The 17,147-nt window shown below is 39.8% G+C and overlaps 2 protein-coding genes across 3 annotated transcripts; one reads left to right on the forward strand and one right to left on the reverse strand.

Annotated features, from left to right (window-relative positions):
- On the forward strand, positions 1-7,889 carry LOC127776335 (uncharacterized). The gene is made up of 13 exons (XM_052302686.1): positions 1-269; positions 1,209-2,331; positions 3,088-3,306; positions 3,402-3,628; positions 3,984-4,058; positions 4,425-4,496; positions 4,939-5,037; positions 5,148-5,219; positions 5,303-5,417; positions 5,627-5,695; positions 5,797-6,124; positions 6,492-6,609; positions 6,694-7,889. The coding sequence occupies exons 1-13, from the start codon at positions 147-149 to the stop codon at positions 7,618-7,620; spliced, it is 3,567 nt and encodes a 1,188-aa protein (XP_052158646.1). The 5' UTR covers positions 1-146; the 3' UTR covers positions 7,621-7,889.
- Positions 7,890-12,232: 4,343 nt separating this feature from the next.
- LOC127777849 (protein REVEILLE 1-like) lies at positions 12,233-15,325 on the reverse strand. 2 transcript variants are annotated; one of them, XM_052304471.1, is made up of 7 exons: positions 15,012-15,325; positions 14,616-14,817; positions 14,295-14,432; positions 14,047-14,158; positions 13,855-13,916; positions 13,314-13,679; positions 12,233-13,222 (listed from the first exon to the last, which is right to left on the reverse strand). In XM_052304471.1, the coding sequence occupies exons 3-7, from the start codon at positions 14,364-14,366 to the stop codon at positions 12,569-12,571; spliced, it is 1,266 nt and encodes a 421-aa protein (XP_052160431.1). In that variant the 5' UTR covers positions 14,367-14,432; positions 14,616-14,817; positions 15,012-15,325; the 3' UTR covers positions 12,233-12,568. The 2 variants fall into 2 exon arrangements, with proteins under 2 accessions (XP_052160431.1, XP_052160430.1); XM_052304470.1 differs by lacking the exon at positions 14,616-14,817.
- Between the last annotated feature and the right edge of the window lie 1,822 nt (positions 15,326-17,147).

Consider the following 17,147-nt stretch of genomic DNA (forward strand, 5'->3'; position numbering starts at 1 on the left):
AACACAACACCCATACCCTCTCTCTCCTCTCCTCCCGATCTCGCCGCGCCGGGAACCCTCGCCGCCGGCCACCCCCGCCGCCTCCGCCGCCCTCGCGCCAGGCGAATCCGCACGGCCCCCGCTGCCCGCCGCCTCCTCCGGCCGCGATGGAGGCGGCGTTCGACGCTTACTTCCGCGCCGCGGATCTGGACCGCGACGGCCGGATCAGCGGGCAGGAGGCCGTCGCCTTCTTCAAGGCCTCCGCTCTCCCCCAACCCGTCCTAGCCCAGGTATTCAATCCCCCCGCCCCTCCCCACATAGATCTTGCATTCGATTCCCCCGACCACCTCAATCCGCCTCAATTCCGCGCTCTCCTGCCCTCTAGCCCTGCGGATTTCGACCCATGCTATCTGTGCTCATTTCTTCATGCTCCCTCATCTCATCTACTCCTACCTCTCACTCATCGCTGCTGCTGCTTTATCTGCTTCCTAATTCAATCACTCCCTTTCTCTGTATTTTTCTACTACTCATACTTACCAACTACTAGTTCACTTCTCTTACCCTATGGATTGTACCTATTTGGAGTACCTCTCAATCAATATATATATATATATATAGTCACATAGATAGGGAACTCTACTCCTCCGAGGAGTGTCATTTTCTTTTATCATTTATAATCTACACAATTTTGTGCCCCCTGTTACCTCAATGGGCTCAACTTGGATCCTAGTTACTTCTGCACTACAAGATCACACTGTTTGTCTAATTATGCTGACCTTGTACTTCACTGTTTGGAATCTACTAGGTGCTTAAAAAAACAACTCAACTGTAGCTCGAATCTTGAATGATTTATGGACTGCTGCTTTCTGATGCCAAAATTTAGGACCTTTCAGCTGTGCCTGTTTTCAGCGACATTAGGTTTCGAGATTATGTGATTTTGTTTTCAAAGGAAGGGAGTTGTATGGTTTGGTTTCTTAAAAAAAAAAAACTGGACCCTGGATCTTTTGTATCATTGTCAATATGACCCTGTTCCGTACTATCCTAGAACACTCACCTCTCAAATTTTCATGCGAGTATATTGGTTTGAGGTGAGAATTTCATTTAAAAAAAAAACCATCCGTGAACTGATCTTAGTGTGTTCCCTTTACTTTCTGGTATTCTTAACATTCTGCTTTGGCACCCTCAATATTTTGCTTACTAATTGCATGCCACTTAATTTTCTGCTGCAGATCTGGACGTATGCTGATAAAAATCGAACTGGTTTTCTTGGCCGTGAAGATTTCTACAATGCTCTTAGACTTGTCACGGTAGCGCAGAGTGGCCGAGAACTGACACCGGATATTGTTAGGTCAGCGTTATATGGTCCAGCTGCTGCAAAAATTCCCGCTCCTAGGATAAATGTTTCAACTCCACTTCCTAATGCAACTAGTGTCACTAGCCCCTTGCAACCCACTCAAGCACCTCGCCCTGCTCAGCAGAGTCCTGCTATACAAGGATCCCAGGGCCCCCTTAGCACATCACTAAATCCACAGGTCCTTCAACCTGGTAATGTTGTCAGGCCACCACAAGCGTCAATAGCAAACACTCCTGCTCAGGCAATTGCTCCAAGGGCGCCCGCAGGTGGTGTTCCAAACCATACTGTTCCAGCAACAACAGGTCTATCAACTGATTGGTTTAATGGCAAGAAAAGCGCAAGTCCATTGGGTGTAACTTCACAAACTCCAACCAGAGGTGTTTCTCCACAGGTCAACCTTGCTACCGCGGGAATACCAACACAGAGTTCAACTCCTATAGCAGGCTATGGCTCTCACACTCCAGCCAGTACAACATCTGTAAAGGCGAATTCAGCAGATTTAAACCTTCTGTCTTCACCGCCAGCTGCTAATGACTCCAAGGCATTGGTGCCTTTGGGGAATGGATTATCATCGGCCTCAACATTTGGTGTCGACCCTTTTGCTGCAACTCCACAAGCAAAGCAAGATTCATCTTCCCCCCCTGTGGTTTCAAATAGTTTGCCTAGTGCTAATGCTCTTGGACCATCCGCTGGACCTCATCACCCCCCTAAACCATTGCAGACTGGTCCCATGCAGGGTGTAGCATCACTCCCTTCACAGCCAGCTCCAAAGCAAAACCAGTTTAATTCCATGCCAAGCGCTCCAGCACCTATGGGTAGTTTTCCTGGTGGACAAATTCCTTCAAACACGAACCAGTCTCAAGCTCCATGGCCGAAAATCACTCAAGCTGATGTAAGGAAATATATGATTGTATTTATTAAGGTAGACAGGGACCGAGATGGAAAAATTACTGGTGAAGAGGCTAGGAATCTGTTCTTAAGTTGGAGGCTTCCAAGAGGTACATCACTTTTTTTTCCCATTCTAACTTCTGCGGGCTCTGCTGCCATGGCCCATGATCTGTGTGATCTATGCATTTTAGTTACCATTGTTTGTGATTATAGGCGCAGGCACCGCACCAGTTTGTGTGTGAAAGTAAAACTGTTAGTTTGGAAATTCATCCTGTAATTGTTAGCATCCTTTTTTCCTTTTCTACCTTTTATATGATTAGTTGTACATGAGTTCAGTTTATTCCTTTGTGGATGCTAAATTCATGTGGAGATTGATGTGTACTGTATACTGGTGGACATACATAAATTGTTATTATTTTACTTGGATTATTTCCTCTTAGCTGCACGTTGAATTAAACCTACTAGACTATGGATGCTAACCTGCCATCAATATCGTATTGTTTCTTGTATAGCTGAAGCTCCGTTACAGTTTGTTATTGTATTCTTGGAATTTAGCGGCTTAGCACTATAATCTTTTGGTATTCCTTACTTCTATTTACATGTTCTATTATCGATGAATAAAAAGCACACGAACAAACTTCTATTTCTTTCTTAGCATATATTTATTAGCTCTTTTTTCTTCAAGTGTAGATTCTTTCTTTCTATTTTTTTGAGCCAGAGGGAAAACCTTCGTTACTAGAAACAAGCTACAACAGCATCAGACTGTACATTCTTCTGATGCTTGCAGTTCTCCTTTGACATTTGAGTTTCCCTTCTTCTTTTCTCTTCTATATAAGTTTCTAAATACCTGCCCTCTCCATTTGTAGAGCTCTTAAGGAAGGTGTGGGATTTGTCCGACCAGGATAAAGATGGGATGCTATCTTTCCGGGAATTTTGTACTGCTGTGTACTTAATGGAGAGGCACAGAGAGCAGCGTCCTCTTCCTGATGTACTACCAGATGGTATCTGGGCAGAAGGAATTTCACTACCTTCTACGGGGCAATTTGCAGAAAACCCTACTGGCCCAGCTTCCCATCCAAGTGCTGGTATCCATCTCAAAAAGCTGTTTTGTTCATTTCCTGTTACTAACTGCTAAGGAAGTCTCTTGTCAATAACGGGTTTTAATGAATGTTTGCTGAAGGATTTACAAGTAGAGCAATGCCAGGACAACATCATGGGATGCCTCCGTCATCCATGAAACCACCACCTCGAAGGCCGCTTTCTTTGGATGCTGATGATGCAGTGCGAACAGAAAAACAGAAGCCAAAGATCCCAGTCTTGGAGGAACATCTTACTGGCCAGCTAAGCAAGGAGGAGCAAAGTGCATTAGATGCAAAGTTTAAAGAAGCTTCAGATGCTGATAAAAAAGTGTGTTCCTCATAGCATTTATTTAATTGAAATATTTCAAGAACTTGAATGTACTAAAAATTGAGACAAACAGTAGCAAATCATAAAAAAAAATTGAAGTAAATTTTACAACTGGATTCATGTGCCTAATATTTTCATTGGGAAGTGGATTCATGTTTAACATTTCCTTTGGGAAAAAAAGCTAGTGGCATTAAATCCTCAATAGATATATTTGTCTTGGCGGTAACAGCGTATATTACCTTTTTTATTCATCTTTGGAATTCCAACATAGATTTGCATCTTCATACGTGATAGAATGTGCAAATTTAGGCCTTCATGATGTGTTTTATGAACACATTTTAAATCTTTTATGAAGGTTCAAGAATTGGAAAAGGAAATCCTGGATTCGAGAGAGAAGACTGAGTTCTATCGCACAAAGATGCAGGAGCTTGTAAGTGATCTTTATCATCATGCCTTGTTACATATTTGGCACATGTGTATTGATAAGTAATACAGTTTATGTTTCTTGATATGCTTGGGAAATCTTCAGGAAGTCTTCATTGTTTCATATTCTAGTTTCAATTTCCATGAATCGTGCACTGCTTTAGGTGCTGGTACAAAATTTCCATTCAACTACTGTCATGATTAATACTCAAACCTGCTGTATCCTACCTACCACCGTGCCATAACCCAAATATGCAGAGCTCTTTGTTGATAGGCAATAGATGAAATTGGATTGTTGAACATGATCTATTCGTGCTTTGCTATTTTTGTGAACACATGTCTAACTTGTTTTTTTTTTCTTATTTTCTCCTAGATTCTTTACAAAAGTAGGTGCGATAACAGGTTTAATGAAGTTTCAGAAAGGATGTCTGCTGATAAACGTGAGGTACTGTTTCCTGTAACTTTTGATTAAGAAAATGAGCTCCATGCATACAAGTTTTAATGTGCAGACGGAGGCAAAAGAGACATGAAAATTCATATCTCTGGTCTCGGTCCTCTCATACAATGAACTGTTTACATTGTTTTACATCATGAGATATTGTTCTGTATGCATCTGTAAAAACCTCCCATTGTTGCATGCTCTTCGATTAACTGCCGGTCATAGATCTTGCAATGTGCAACTTGTCGTTTCTATAGAATTATATGTTGCTTGAGTTGAAGCCAGAATGATTGTTTTGTGCACTCTTAATTTGTGTGAATTGCAATTCAAGCATTCAACTATGCCATCTGATGTATCTTGTTGCATCATGATGTGTATTGCAACAATGGGCACTCTTTATATATGGTATTTTACTTGATCTCACAGTCTCTGCGAATTCCATGTTCAGGTTCAATCCCTTGCAGCGAAATATGATGAGAGATGTAAGAAGGTTGGAGATGTAGCATCAAAGTTATCGATGGATGAGGCCACTTTCCGTGAGATTCAGGTACACCAGTGATATTTATGGCATTATCTCAGCCAGTAGAAAATTGTTAAAAAAAAATTCATGAGATATGGACTGTGTGAGTCTGACATTATTTTTTCTGCTATCTACAGGAGAAGAAATTGGAGATTTATAATGCGATAGTTAAACTGCAGAAAGGGGATGGAAATGATGAAAAGCTTCAGGTGTTTTTTTAGGTTCTTCCAGTACCTTCCATTTCATCATACTATACAACTGTTGTTTGACCATCTTTTTGTTCGTTTTATAGGAGCGAGCTAACCAGATACAATCTGATCTTGAGGAGCTTGTTAAATCTTTGAATGAACAGTGCAAGAGATATGGGTTGAGAGCTAAGCCAACTACTCTTGTGGAGCTTCCTTTTGGTATTTGCTACCATCCTGTTTGTCTATATATTTCTATCCAACATATTCTTGTATTCTTACTTTAGTTTGCCAGGTAAACTAAGCCAAAACGCATTTTAGTTCACTGCTATTAACTTCATTTGCTCCTTGTTATTAATGAGGATCCCGCTCTTCTTTTTATATTGCTTGGCATGGTAATGGTAGGTTAACTTTACTATCATATTTTTTAGGTTGGCAACCTGGAATACAAGAGACAGCAGCTGTATGGGATGAAGAATGGGACAAATTTGGTGATGATGGTATACTAACTTGAATCTTGATTCTGTTACCAGCTATGCTATTAAATTTGTTCTTATATAACATTTCTGAATTCTACTGTTGTACACCACTTGTTCACCAGGCTTCTCCACAATAAAGGAACTCACAGTTGAAATGGAGCCACCTGTTGTACAAAAGGATCAGCCTACCGTTGAAGACAGTAAAGTGTCTACCAATGGGCCATCAGCACCTACATCAACAGAGAAAGAAGATAGCAGGGGTGATAAATCTGCCGCTGCCTCTGAGCAAACTGTAGAACCTGATGCAACTCCTTCCGATAGCAAAACGGTTGCAGCAAAAAGTCCTACAGTTAGTCCTGTTAAGAACACAAAGGATGGCCATAGTGATGAACGTGATAAAAAACAATCTGGGACAAACGACACTTCGTCACGTGCAGTTGAGAGTGTCAGGTATTCATCTTATATGAACTATACAGCAGATCGTCCTACTATGAAAACAGAAACTTGTTTCCTTCCCCCATATCATCAATTTCATACACAAAAGGTGTAATCTCTAATTGCTCTGAACCTGTCAACTTTGTTGATCAGTAAACATCCCAGGATTTGATACTGCCATTGAACTATTAAGACCGCTGGTCGCTCCTACATAATTCAACCTTACTAGTGCTTTGGTTTCCCAATATATAATTGTTAAATTTATCTGGAGTAGGGCCATTCAAATCCTGAACTTGATACGTGAAACAAGTCCCAGTCTGGGTAGTTCATTGTTGTTTACTTGTGTGAAACCTATGTTCTTATTTCATGGTAAATTTTGCAGTAACAATGGAGGAGCAGATTCCCCTGTTCATGGAGAAAAGAGAGACGATTCACATTATTGCGGCCCATCGTTTGATAATGGTGATGATAATGACTCCCTATGGAACTTCAATCGCAAGGTGCAACTCCTTTCATGCTTTTGTGCTACTGTGTCATGCTTATAAGCTTCTCATCCTACTTAAACTCTGCAATCTGTTTCTCAGGATGGTGAGAATGGTGATTCAGACCTATTCTTTGGGCCACAAGGTCTTCCTCCAATAAGGACCGGAGGCTCTTCTACGGCTGGTAGTGTTTATGGCAAGGAACAGAAACCATTCTTTGATTCTGTCCCAGGTACTCCAGTGGAGAAGCCTTTCTTTGATTCTGTCCCAGGCACACCCTTGCAGAAATCAGTCTTTGATTACTCTGTTCCTAGTACACCGATGCAGAAATCAGTGTTTGATTATTCTGTCCCAAGTACGCCATTGCAGAAGTCACTCTTTGATTCTGTCCCCAGTACTCCAATGCAGAAATCAGTATTTGATTCTGTACCAAGTACTCCTATGCAGAACTCTTTGTTTGACTCTTTTCCAAGCACCCCGATGCAGAGATCACTGTTTGATTCTGGCCCAAGCAGAGCAGAATCTCCTACTGCCAGCAGCATATATGGCAAAGAGCAAAGGGGTTTCTTTGATTCTTCTGTTCCCAGCACACCAATGTACAACTCTAGCTTCTCACCAAGATATAGCGAAGCTGGAGACGACAGTTCATTCGACACCTTCTCGCAGATGGACTCATTTGGCATGAATGACAGCAATTCATTTGGGCAGCGTGACAGCTTTTCAAGATTTGATTCCTTCCGGAGCAACGCTGATCAAGGCAGCAATGACACCTTTGGTAGATTTGATTCTTTCCGCAGCAATGCTGATCAAGGTGGTGGCAACAGCTTCACGAGGTATGATTCCATGAATAGCAGCAGCGACCATGACAGAACAGATGCTTTTGCGAGATTTGATTCAATGAAGAGCACGGACTACAACAGCCGAGGTTATTCGTTCGATGAGGATGATCCTTTTGGTACTGGACCGTTCAAGTCATCAGACACCTCTAGCCCGACGAAACATGGAACCGACAGATGGAGTGCATTTTGACAGGTATTGATTGTACTATAGAGGTCATCATCATGTGTTTGTGCACCTTACTGCAGATAAATATATATACACGTACAAGGGCAAGACAGTTTTTGCTTGGGCCTCAGCTTGCAATGGGGCTTGCTTGTGTGTTTGCTTTGTGTTTCTTATTTTTGTACCTAGGATCTGATGTTCTACCGCGCATATGTGTTGGTGGGATGGTGATTATAAACATTCTTTATACCTTGTATTATTGTACAAGATGTGAGTCAATCCAGCGGATTGAAAAATTACGAGCTGTCCATGTTTTTAGCGTTTTCATATTCTTGTGCCTTACATTTTCCTCCTGTAAATACCTTCACCCAGAATCTGGGGATGGATTGTACTGCGGACGTATTTCTGTTCAGTGACAGATTTTTCTTGTAATCCAGTGGCTTAGAAATTTGTAAGTTTTCTGTTCGAAATGCTTGACCTTTTTTTTCTCTTTGTGGATTGCACGGTCTACCGATCCTAGTTTAGAACCATGATAATATTATAGCAACGATGTTTATTTAGTGAACTTCTATCTTGTTCGTCGAGAAGCATTATTGGAATGGTGGGCCGAATTACAGGCCCATAATTCGTACATACTCATCTGTTTCTAGGCCGATGGATAAAATTTATTTTTCCCCCAAGGTTAATAATCACAAAACCTTGTGCAAGGGCTAACGTTCATGCGTTTTTACTTTTTAGCCCTTGTCCAAAACGATGAGTATCATCAATCCTGAGGGAGTACTAACAAAAACTATAGCACCAAGCTTGCCGACGGCAAAATTGTTGCATTTTTGGCTCCAAGGCCAATATTCACTAATTTTAGGCCGTAAGACTATTATTCATGTGTTTATAAGAGTATAAGACTTTATGTCCCAGGCTATACATGTGTCTCTAGGTCCCAGGCTATACATCAGTTCCTATGAAGGCTAATGTACTTGAAGTTTTGGCCAAAGGGTATTACCGATATATTCCTATGCCAATGGATAAAATTTATGCCTTTTGGTTCCAGGGTTACTCGTGAAATTCGGGACGGATAAAAATATTCATTTTTTCGTAAAGGTTAATTAGTCATGAATTTTGGCCGAAAGCTATAACTCACGAAATTATATGTCGAAGGATAGAAATCACGAAATTTGTTGTCATAATGTTAATATTCATGATTTATTTGTGTAACAATCCCTATGCTAATACTCCTGAAATTTTGGGCCATAGAAAAATATTCCTATGCTTTTTTTAAAAAAGCTAATTACTCAACAATTCCAGCCAAAGGCTACATAACTCACGAAAACCGAATGCTAAGAATCACAAATTTTTTTTGGTCATAAGGAAAATATTCGTGAATTTTGTACACAATGAGCCCAATGCTGGTACTTGTGAAATTTAGGGTAGGAGAAAAAAATATTTATGCCTTTTTTTTCCCCAAAGTTTACTACTCATGAATTTTGGCTGAAGACTCATGACTCACGAATATTCATGAACTTTAAGTGCAATGATCCCAAGGCTAATACTCATGAAATTTTGGATATGAGAAAAATAGTCATGCATTTTTTCCCAAAATGTTGGTGTTCATGAATTTTGACCAAAGGCTATATTACTCATGAAATTGTAAGCCAAAGGACAAAAACGAGAAAATTTTGTCCTAAGGTTCATTTTCACGAACTTTGTGAATTTTGGGTTGGAGAAAAATATTCATGCATTTGTTTTTCCAAATGTTATCACCCATGAAATTTGACCAAAGGCTACAACTCACGAAATTATAGGCCGAAGGACAAAAATCATGATTTTTTTGTCCTAGGGTTAATATTGATGAACTCTGTTGGTAAAGAGCCAAATGCTAATACTCATGAAATTTTATACCAGAGAAAAACATCAATGCACTTTTTTTTCTAATGTTAGTACTCATGAATTTTGGCCGAAATCTACAAAATAATAGGCAGTTGGCTAAAGATCACATTTTTTTTGGTCCCAAGGCTAATATTCACAAATATTGTGTGAAATAATCCTAATGTTAATACCCATGAAGTTTTGGACCTAAGAAAAATAACTTACGAAACTATAGATAGAAGGCTAAAAATGACGAAATGTTTTGCCCGAAGGCCAATTTTCATGAATTTTGTGTGCAACTATCCCAAAGAAATTACATGAAATATTTGACCAAGAAAAATATTCTGCATTTTTTAAAGATTAATACTCATGAATTTTGATGAAAAGGCATACGAAATTATATGCTGAAGGCTAAGAATCGCAATATTTTAGTTCTAAGATTATTTTTCATGAATTTTGTATATAACTATCCCAATGCAAATAATCATGAATTTTGGGCCAGAAAAAAATATTCATGCATTTTCCAAACGTTAATAACTCGCGAAATTATAGACAAAGTCTATAAATAAGAAATATTTCAGTCCTAAGGTTAATACTAACGAAATTTGTGCATGACAATCTCAATACTAATATTCGTGAAAATTTGGACTGGAGAAAGATTTCATGATTTGATTTTTCCACAAGCTAATACTCATTAATTTAGTCGAAGTCTATTACTTACTCCAATGAAATTATAGGACGAATTATGAAGATCACAAAAATTATGATCCTAAGGTTAATACTCATGAGTTTTGTACATAACAATCTCAAGGCTAATAGTAGTGAATTTTGAGACAGAAAAATATTCCGCATTTTTCCGAAGGGTAATACTCATGTATTTAGTTCGAAGGCTATAACTAAGAAAACTATAGGCCGAACGCTAAAAATCATGAATTTATGTTCCTAAGGTTAATAATCATGGGTTTTGATGAAAGGTTAATAGTGATGAATTTTGGCCGAAGGATACAAAATCACAAAATAATAGGCCAATGTGAAAAATCACAAATATTATCATCCAAATGTTAATATTCATGTACTTTGCACGGAGCAATCCTAATGCTAATATACGTGATTTTTTTTTACAGGAGAAAGCTAATTGTGTGTTTTCCCAAATGTTAATAATCATATATTCTGTTCAAATGCTATAACCTGTGAAGTTATTGGCCGAACGATGATAATCACAAAAACTTTGATCCCAAAGTAAATATTCAGGAACTTTGTGCACAATGATTTGAATAGTAATACTCGTAGAATTTTAGATGAGAAACATATTTATGCATTTTTTCCCACATGATTATACTCATTTTTTTTTCTGAAGGCTATAACTCATGAAACTATAAGTGCAAGGCTGAAAATCATGAAATTTTTTGTTCTAAGGTTAATACTCACGAATTTTGTGCTCAAATAACCCTAGGCTAATAGTCATGACTTGTGAAATATTGGACCATAGAGAAACATTCATCAGTTGAAAGCTATAACTCAAAAAATTATAGGCCGAAGGTGGAATTTTTTTTTCCTAAGATTGATATTCACGAATTTTGTTCATAAGAAGACAATGCTAATACCCATGAAATGTTGGACTGGTGAAAAATATTCATGCATTTTTTTCCAACAGGCTAATACTCAATTTTGGCCGAATGCTATAACTAACAAAGTTATGGGAAGAAAGATGAATATCACAAAACATTTGGTCCTAAGATTAATACTCATGGATTTTGAGCACAATGATCCCAGTGCTAATAGTCATGAGGTTTTGAGATGAAGATAAATATTAATGCATTTTCCCAAAGATTAGCACTTTATGTATTTTGTCCAAAAGTCTATAACTCACATAAAGAGGCCGAAGATTAAAAATCACGAAAGTTTTGGTCCTAAGGTTAATATTCATAAAATTTTTTTGCAAAAATTCCAATACTAATAGTCGTGAAAATTTAGACCAGAGCAAAATACTTATGTATTACTCCCTCCATCTACTTTTGATAGTCATATTTCCAAATCTGAAAATTTTATTTTTGATAAGCATATTTCACTTCAACACCCTATCATCTTAATGACTTTCTTAGATTTAATGCATGACTCTTTATTCTTCCACATGAGATTGGCTACATAGGCATCGAGAAACGTAAATATCAATAAATCGCTTGTTTACAAGGAATGACTAGTAGCATGTTTAAATGGATGATAAGTAGAATTAATTATCCTTGGTCTGTGTGCCAAGATGAAATATGACTATCAAAAGTAGATAAAGGGAGTATTTTCTAAAGATTAATACTCATGTATTTTGTTCAAATGCCATAGCTCGAGAATTTATGGGCCGTATGTTAAAAATCACAAAGAAAATGACCCTATGAAAATAATCAACAACAATCCCAATGTTAATACTCGTAAAATTTTGGAGTGGAGAAAAATATACATGTGGTTTTCCTAAGGTTAATACTCACAAAATTTTAGCCTAAGATAACTTACGAAAGTATATGCCAAGATTATGATTTTTTTTAAACTAAGGTTAATATTTATGAATTTTACATGCTATGATACCAAGAATAATAGCATGAAAAATTTGAACATGAAAAAAATATTCATGCATTTTTTTTTCCAAAATTAAATTTCGGCCAAATGCTAAAATTGACTTCTTTTCTAAGGTTAATTTACACGAACTTTGTGCGCAACAATCTTAAGGATAATAAACATGAAATTTTGGACCGAAGAAAATAGTCAAATCTGTAAAAGGGAGAAATCAAACAACCAAACAGTCCATAGAGATCAATTTCCATTAACAGCTTAGCTTTCAACCAGAGGTAAAACATGGTGCGTACTGCTTTTACAACATCATCAGGGCAGAGATTGGCATCCCCTATAATTTGAAGTACTAGTCTACATGTAACATTCTTACAGCAACAAACTGCTTACACCATCTCTGTCCTTTTTAAGGTGCAAGCAGCAAACAATTCATTAATACACCACCAATCCCCGCAAACAAACAAAAAAAAAATACAGTGATGCAAGCAACGTTCGTGCTCCTACTCTTCTCTGTTAAATTAGCAGCTTTCAAGAAAATACCCGCTTGCCTGCGTTATTGAAATTTGCATCTTTTATAAGGCACAAATCCCCTTATTACCTCTTCATCTCCGCTGTTGCTTGGCTTCACTCTTACAAACGCTGAATTTGCGCTCGGTTTTAGCTCAAAACTTGAACCTGAGTCTCGGACGTAAATCGCTCCAAGTGACTCCACTATTCTCGAGCTCTGGGGAGCGGTCATCTGCACATTTTCCCCGGAGTCCGAGCTTGATTCGGATGAGTGGCTCTTCCCACCGTCACTCTCGTCACTACCTTCAGTCTGCTGCATCACTGTGCTTAGTCCTCTAGGATGGCTAATGGGAGCAAAACCGTAGTAAGGCCACCACACGTGTAAAGGGGGAATTCTAGCATCTGCCGCTGATTCACCGAATTGGAATGGGAAAGAATTGTATGACATAAACCATCCATTTGGTGCACAATATGCCGCTGGAATCTCCCCAACCGATGAAGAAGCCTGCAACATTTCTTCATTGGAAGGCTGTGATATCTGCTCCTCACTTTCATGCTTCGGATCTGAGGAGCTTCTCTTCCTTGGATCTGGGATGACAACTGTCCTCCCAAATAGCTTCAAGCTTGTTTCTTGCACCTCTTCTTCTAAAGAATCCTCTTCAGACATATTATTCACGTCTTTTCTATCTTGGTCTATTTCCTGTGACAGAAACATGTTAACCCTAATAAGCTGATGAAGTGGCGATTTACCATGTTTGACAAAAAGATTCATTCGAAGGATGGATGTTTACCTTGTGGGACTGGGACGGATCTATCACTGTTGGTTCACAAGGCACATTATTATCTTCCCCACTCGTGAATGTGGGAATGTTATTTCCATCGTCAGATGACGCTGGGGAGGTACATCTGGTTGATGGATTGGATACTGACGATCCAAAAGCATCTGACTGCATCGCAGATAGCACCGATATAGGAGAACCATTCTCTTGATCAGAGCCAGATGAAGATGAACCAGGAGCAAGCTTCAATTGCGCTGTTGCTGGATTTGCGTCCGATCCAGAATTCGCACACTTTCGAGGGTACGGATGAAGTGGTTTTCTCTTTGGCCTAGGTGGAGGGATCTCAATCGCATTATTGGAACCGGGCTCACGCACCACCTGCTAAATAAAGCCCCCGCATTAGAAACGTTTGAGCATGCCATTTCAAGTTTACTGTTACCAATTCTGCTTTACAAGCACATGTAATATATATATAGAGAAAAATATAGCATCGGCAGTGTAGTAATAAATCAATCAGATTGATCAATTGGTACATGAAGGATTATTATATCACCTTTGAGAAAAACTTCTGGGCATGGCTCCGAATTTGGACAGCAGTCTTTGTGCCAATGTGCTCTAGAGAACAGCTTGGACAAATCAGACATACTACTCACTGAACTTGTTTAAAGCCTAATGTAAGGCAAAAATATGAAGAGAGAGAGAGAGAGAGAGAGAGAGAGAGAGAGAGAGAGAGGCCAAAACGCACCTTGTATCTGACGCCAAGAGCGACCATACAGCTTCAATGCCTCAAGGAACTTGTCGTGCTCTTCTTCCGTCCACTTCTCCCGCTGCTTGGTGATCGTGTAAGGCTTCCGAACCTGCTTCAAACATTGGGTTGGAGATTGTTAGGTACAGTGACAACGCTGTAAGCTAGAAGTACATTTTTTTCTGTTCCTCTCTGCCAGTAAGACATGCTAGTGAAGAAGGATCGGCTTGCATAGATGTCAAAAGTACCTTGACAGGGAACTCCTCCATCCCCTCGTTGGGCTGCATTGCAGTTACAGTTGCAGATGCATCATTCATCATCAAGGGAGATTTGACAAGATCCAGCGACTGGCCTTTGTTGATTGCCAAATCGGATGAATCCTTTTCCTAGATGGCCAGGAGAGGAACACAAAGTTCAGTGCTTTAGCAAAAGCATACACAAGTACTCGTATAATTTGCAATTGCCGCAGACAGTTTACAACAACAACTCCGTAGTTACTAGTACCACTTACCGCTGCAAAGGAAGGGATAATTACTAGTAAAAAGTAGTAGTAGAAACAGAATTGCTACCTAGTGTAGTGTAGTACTCCAGTAAGCAGAGGCAGAAGGATTTGTTAATTGAGGATTCGTGCCGTTATTGGAGAGAGAGAGTATAGGATGGAGGAGTATTGGCCATCCCATGTCGTTCTGGAAGCCTCTAAAGATAGATAATTATGACGTGTATCCGCCCCAGAACCAGGAGAGAAGCATCTAGAACACTCCCATTTTTTAACTAAAAAATTGCAATACATTTGTTTTTTAGGCAATAATAATGGATCGGTCCAGGAAAAATATATTTTTGCAAATAAAATCTGCAAAGTTAAGCAAATGACCACACAAATCATCATCAAACTCTCCATCAGCGGTTGCGCAAGGCCAGAAAAAGAAAAAGAAGAGCAACCTGGCTATACATGAGGAGATCTTTACCTCCAGCTGCGGTATGGAAGCCATGAGGAGGAGTAGTTCAAATCTTGCTTCCCGACCACCTCCTTCGCCGGGATCGACCAGGAACAGCCAAAAAAAAAGCGACCGAAGAAGCAAAGCCGAAAGAGAATCGAAGAAAAGTGAGTGCAAGCTCGCCGGGGGAACGAAAAAAAAATCCGGCGACGAGGCGGCCGTACGCCCGTACGGGAGTTGGGAGAGGGTAGAGGAGCGGCGGCGGCGGAGGAGGAGGAGGCTGCCGCTGCCGCTAGGATGCGAGAGGAAGAGGAAACTAGAAGAAAGGAGAGATTTTTGGAAGGAAGGAGGAGAAGAGAAGAGAAGAGAAAGAAGAGGAAAGGGCGCCACGTCGGACGTGGGACCCATCTGTCAGCGCTGGAATTTTCCAGAAGGCGCCTCACATCTTGTGGCTCTCGACTCCCCTGCGCTAGGCCCCACCTGCAGTCACACATCTTTATTATAACTATCTTACGAGTAATAGACAAGAATCCAGCACGTCACTCCATGTTTTGCTTTTCCTATTGGATTAAAATTACTACTCCTAGTAGATAAATTGTCTCTAAAACCATTCCGATTACTCTTCTCTTGTCTAATTCTTTTAGCATTATGCTTTGGCGTTTTGCACATGCGGAAAACTGTTACTATTTGGGGTTGGGGAAAAAGAAGACAGACAGATAATAAGCTGAAAATATCCACAACCGTTCAAACAGGAGAGGCCAGGAGTGAATCGATAGAGAGATATTTGTGACCAGAAACAACCGACTGGATTTTTCTTTTCTTTTTGATGAAAAAACCACAAAGGGAAAATTGCGTGATTAAGCACACAAAATGAGATATAGTACTAGTAATAATTATCCACTTGTATAAACTTTTGTCCTAGTCTAGCTGCAGGCAAAAACGGGTGGGCGTTGTTGGTCCAGCTTGGGAAATATCGGAGAGAGGAGAGCAAAGCGCAGCCACAAGATTTCTTTCTTTTGCTACTCTACGCTTTTTGGCGGACACGTCACTCCTCCTCACGACACGTGTCCCTTCTCCTCCTCCTCTTGCCCTCTTGGCTCCAGAGGGTTCCAGACAATAAAAATAAGAGAAAGATCTGCTGCATGCTATCACGGGCCCACCCTCACCTTACCTTGGCCTTTTCTCATCTTCCTTACAAAAAAAAAAAAAATTGGGTTTTGCTGCCCAAAAATCCCTGGCCACATGTTTTTAGGAGGCTGGCTTGGATCCTACTGTGCTTCAATTAGTATAATCCCGAGCGATTAACAAATGATTGCTTCTAGTTCTGTGCTCATCTAATCTGCCTGTAATTTTTAAAGATCTAAGCTGCGTATCACTATAGCTTTTACCGCCCAAAACTTGCTTATGCCCTAGTTCACCAATTACTAGCTCCAAGCAACTCCAAAATTGCTCTAAACATGTTCTATAAAGCTAAATATCGACAACTAAGTATAGTACCACGTCTCTACCAGGTTTCCAAACAGTTGGATTGCCTGCGGTACTGGTGCTCTAGCAAACACTTCCGCGTGGCCTTAGACCCATATGTTAGTCATCGTTATTGTATCACTAGTGTTACAGAGGATATATGTCCGTTTTTTTAACACAATTACGCTATTGTAAGCAAGAACTAGTTGGAAGAGGACCTACCTGCCGATGTTGTGCCATATTTCAAAGTTTTTAGAGGAGGGGAGATTTTTGAACTTTTTTTAAGGATAGCCCTGACCTAAACTTTTGAGAGTCAAATGTTATGTCACCACTAGTTGAGTTTGGAGAGGAAGGCATAACCACCAAGGTCAACTTTTTAATTTTAAGAAAAATAAAAATTTTACTAAGCATATGAATCAACACTGGAGTATTTTCTTAGCAAATGAAGCTACTGGTAACAAAGGTGACTATAATGGGCAGGAGAGTTGAGTGCACGTCAGACATATTAATTCCATGGGGCAATGCAAAAAAAAAAATCAACATATACATGTGTGGCCTACATTATATTGCGTTGCTTTCAGTATTAAACAGGGAAATAACGACGGCCCGGATGGCTTTCCTTGAAAGAAATTAGTGGACAGGAGCATGACCAAGTTGCTGACTGTATTGCACACAAAAGCTACTACACTAGTTGTATTAGGG

Source organism: Oryza glaberrima, chromosome 6 (genome assembly GCF_000147395.1).
Source record: "Oryza glaberrima chromosome 6, OglaRS2, whole genome shotgun sequence".
In the NCBI taxonomy this organism is placed as follows: Eukaryota; Viridiplantae; Streptophyta; class Magnoliopsida; order Poales; family Poaceae; genus Oryza; species Oryza glaberrima.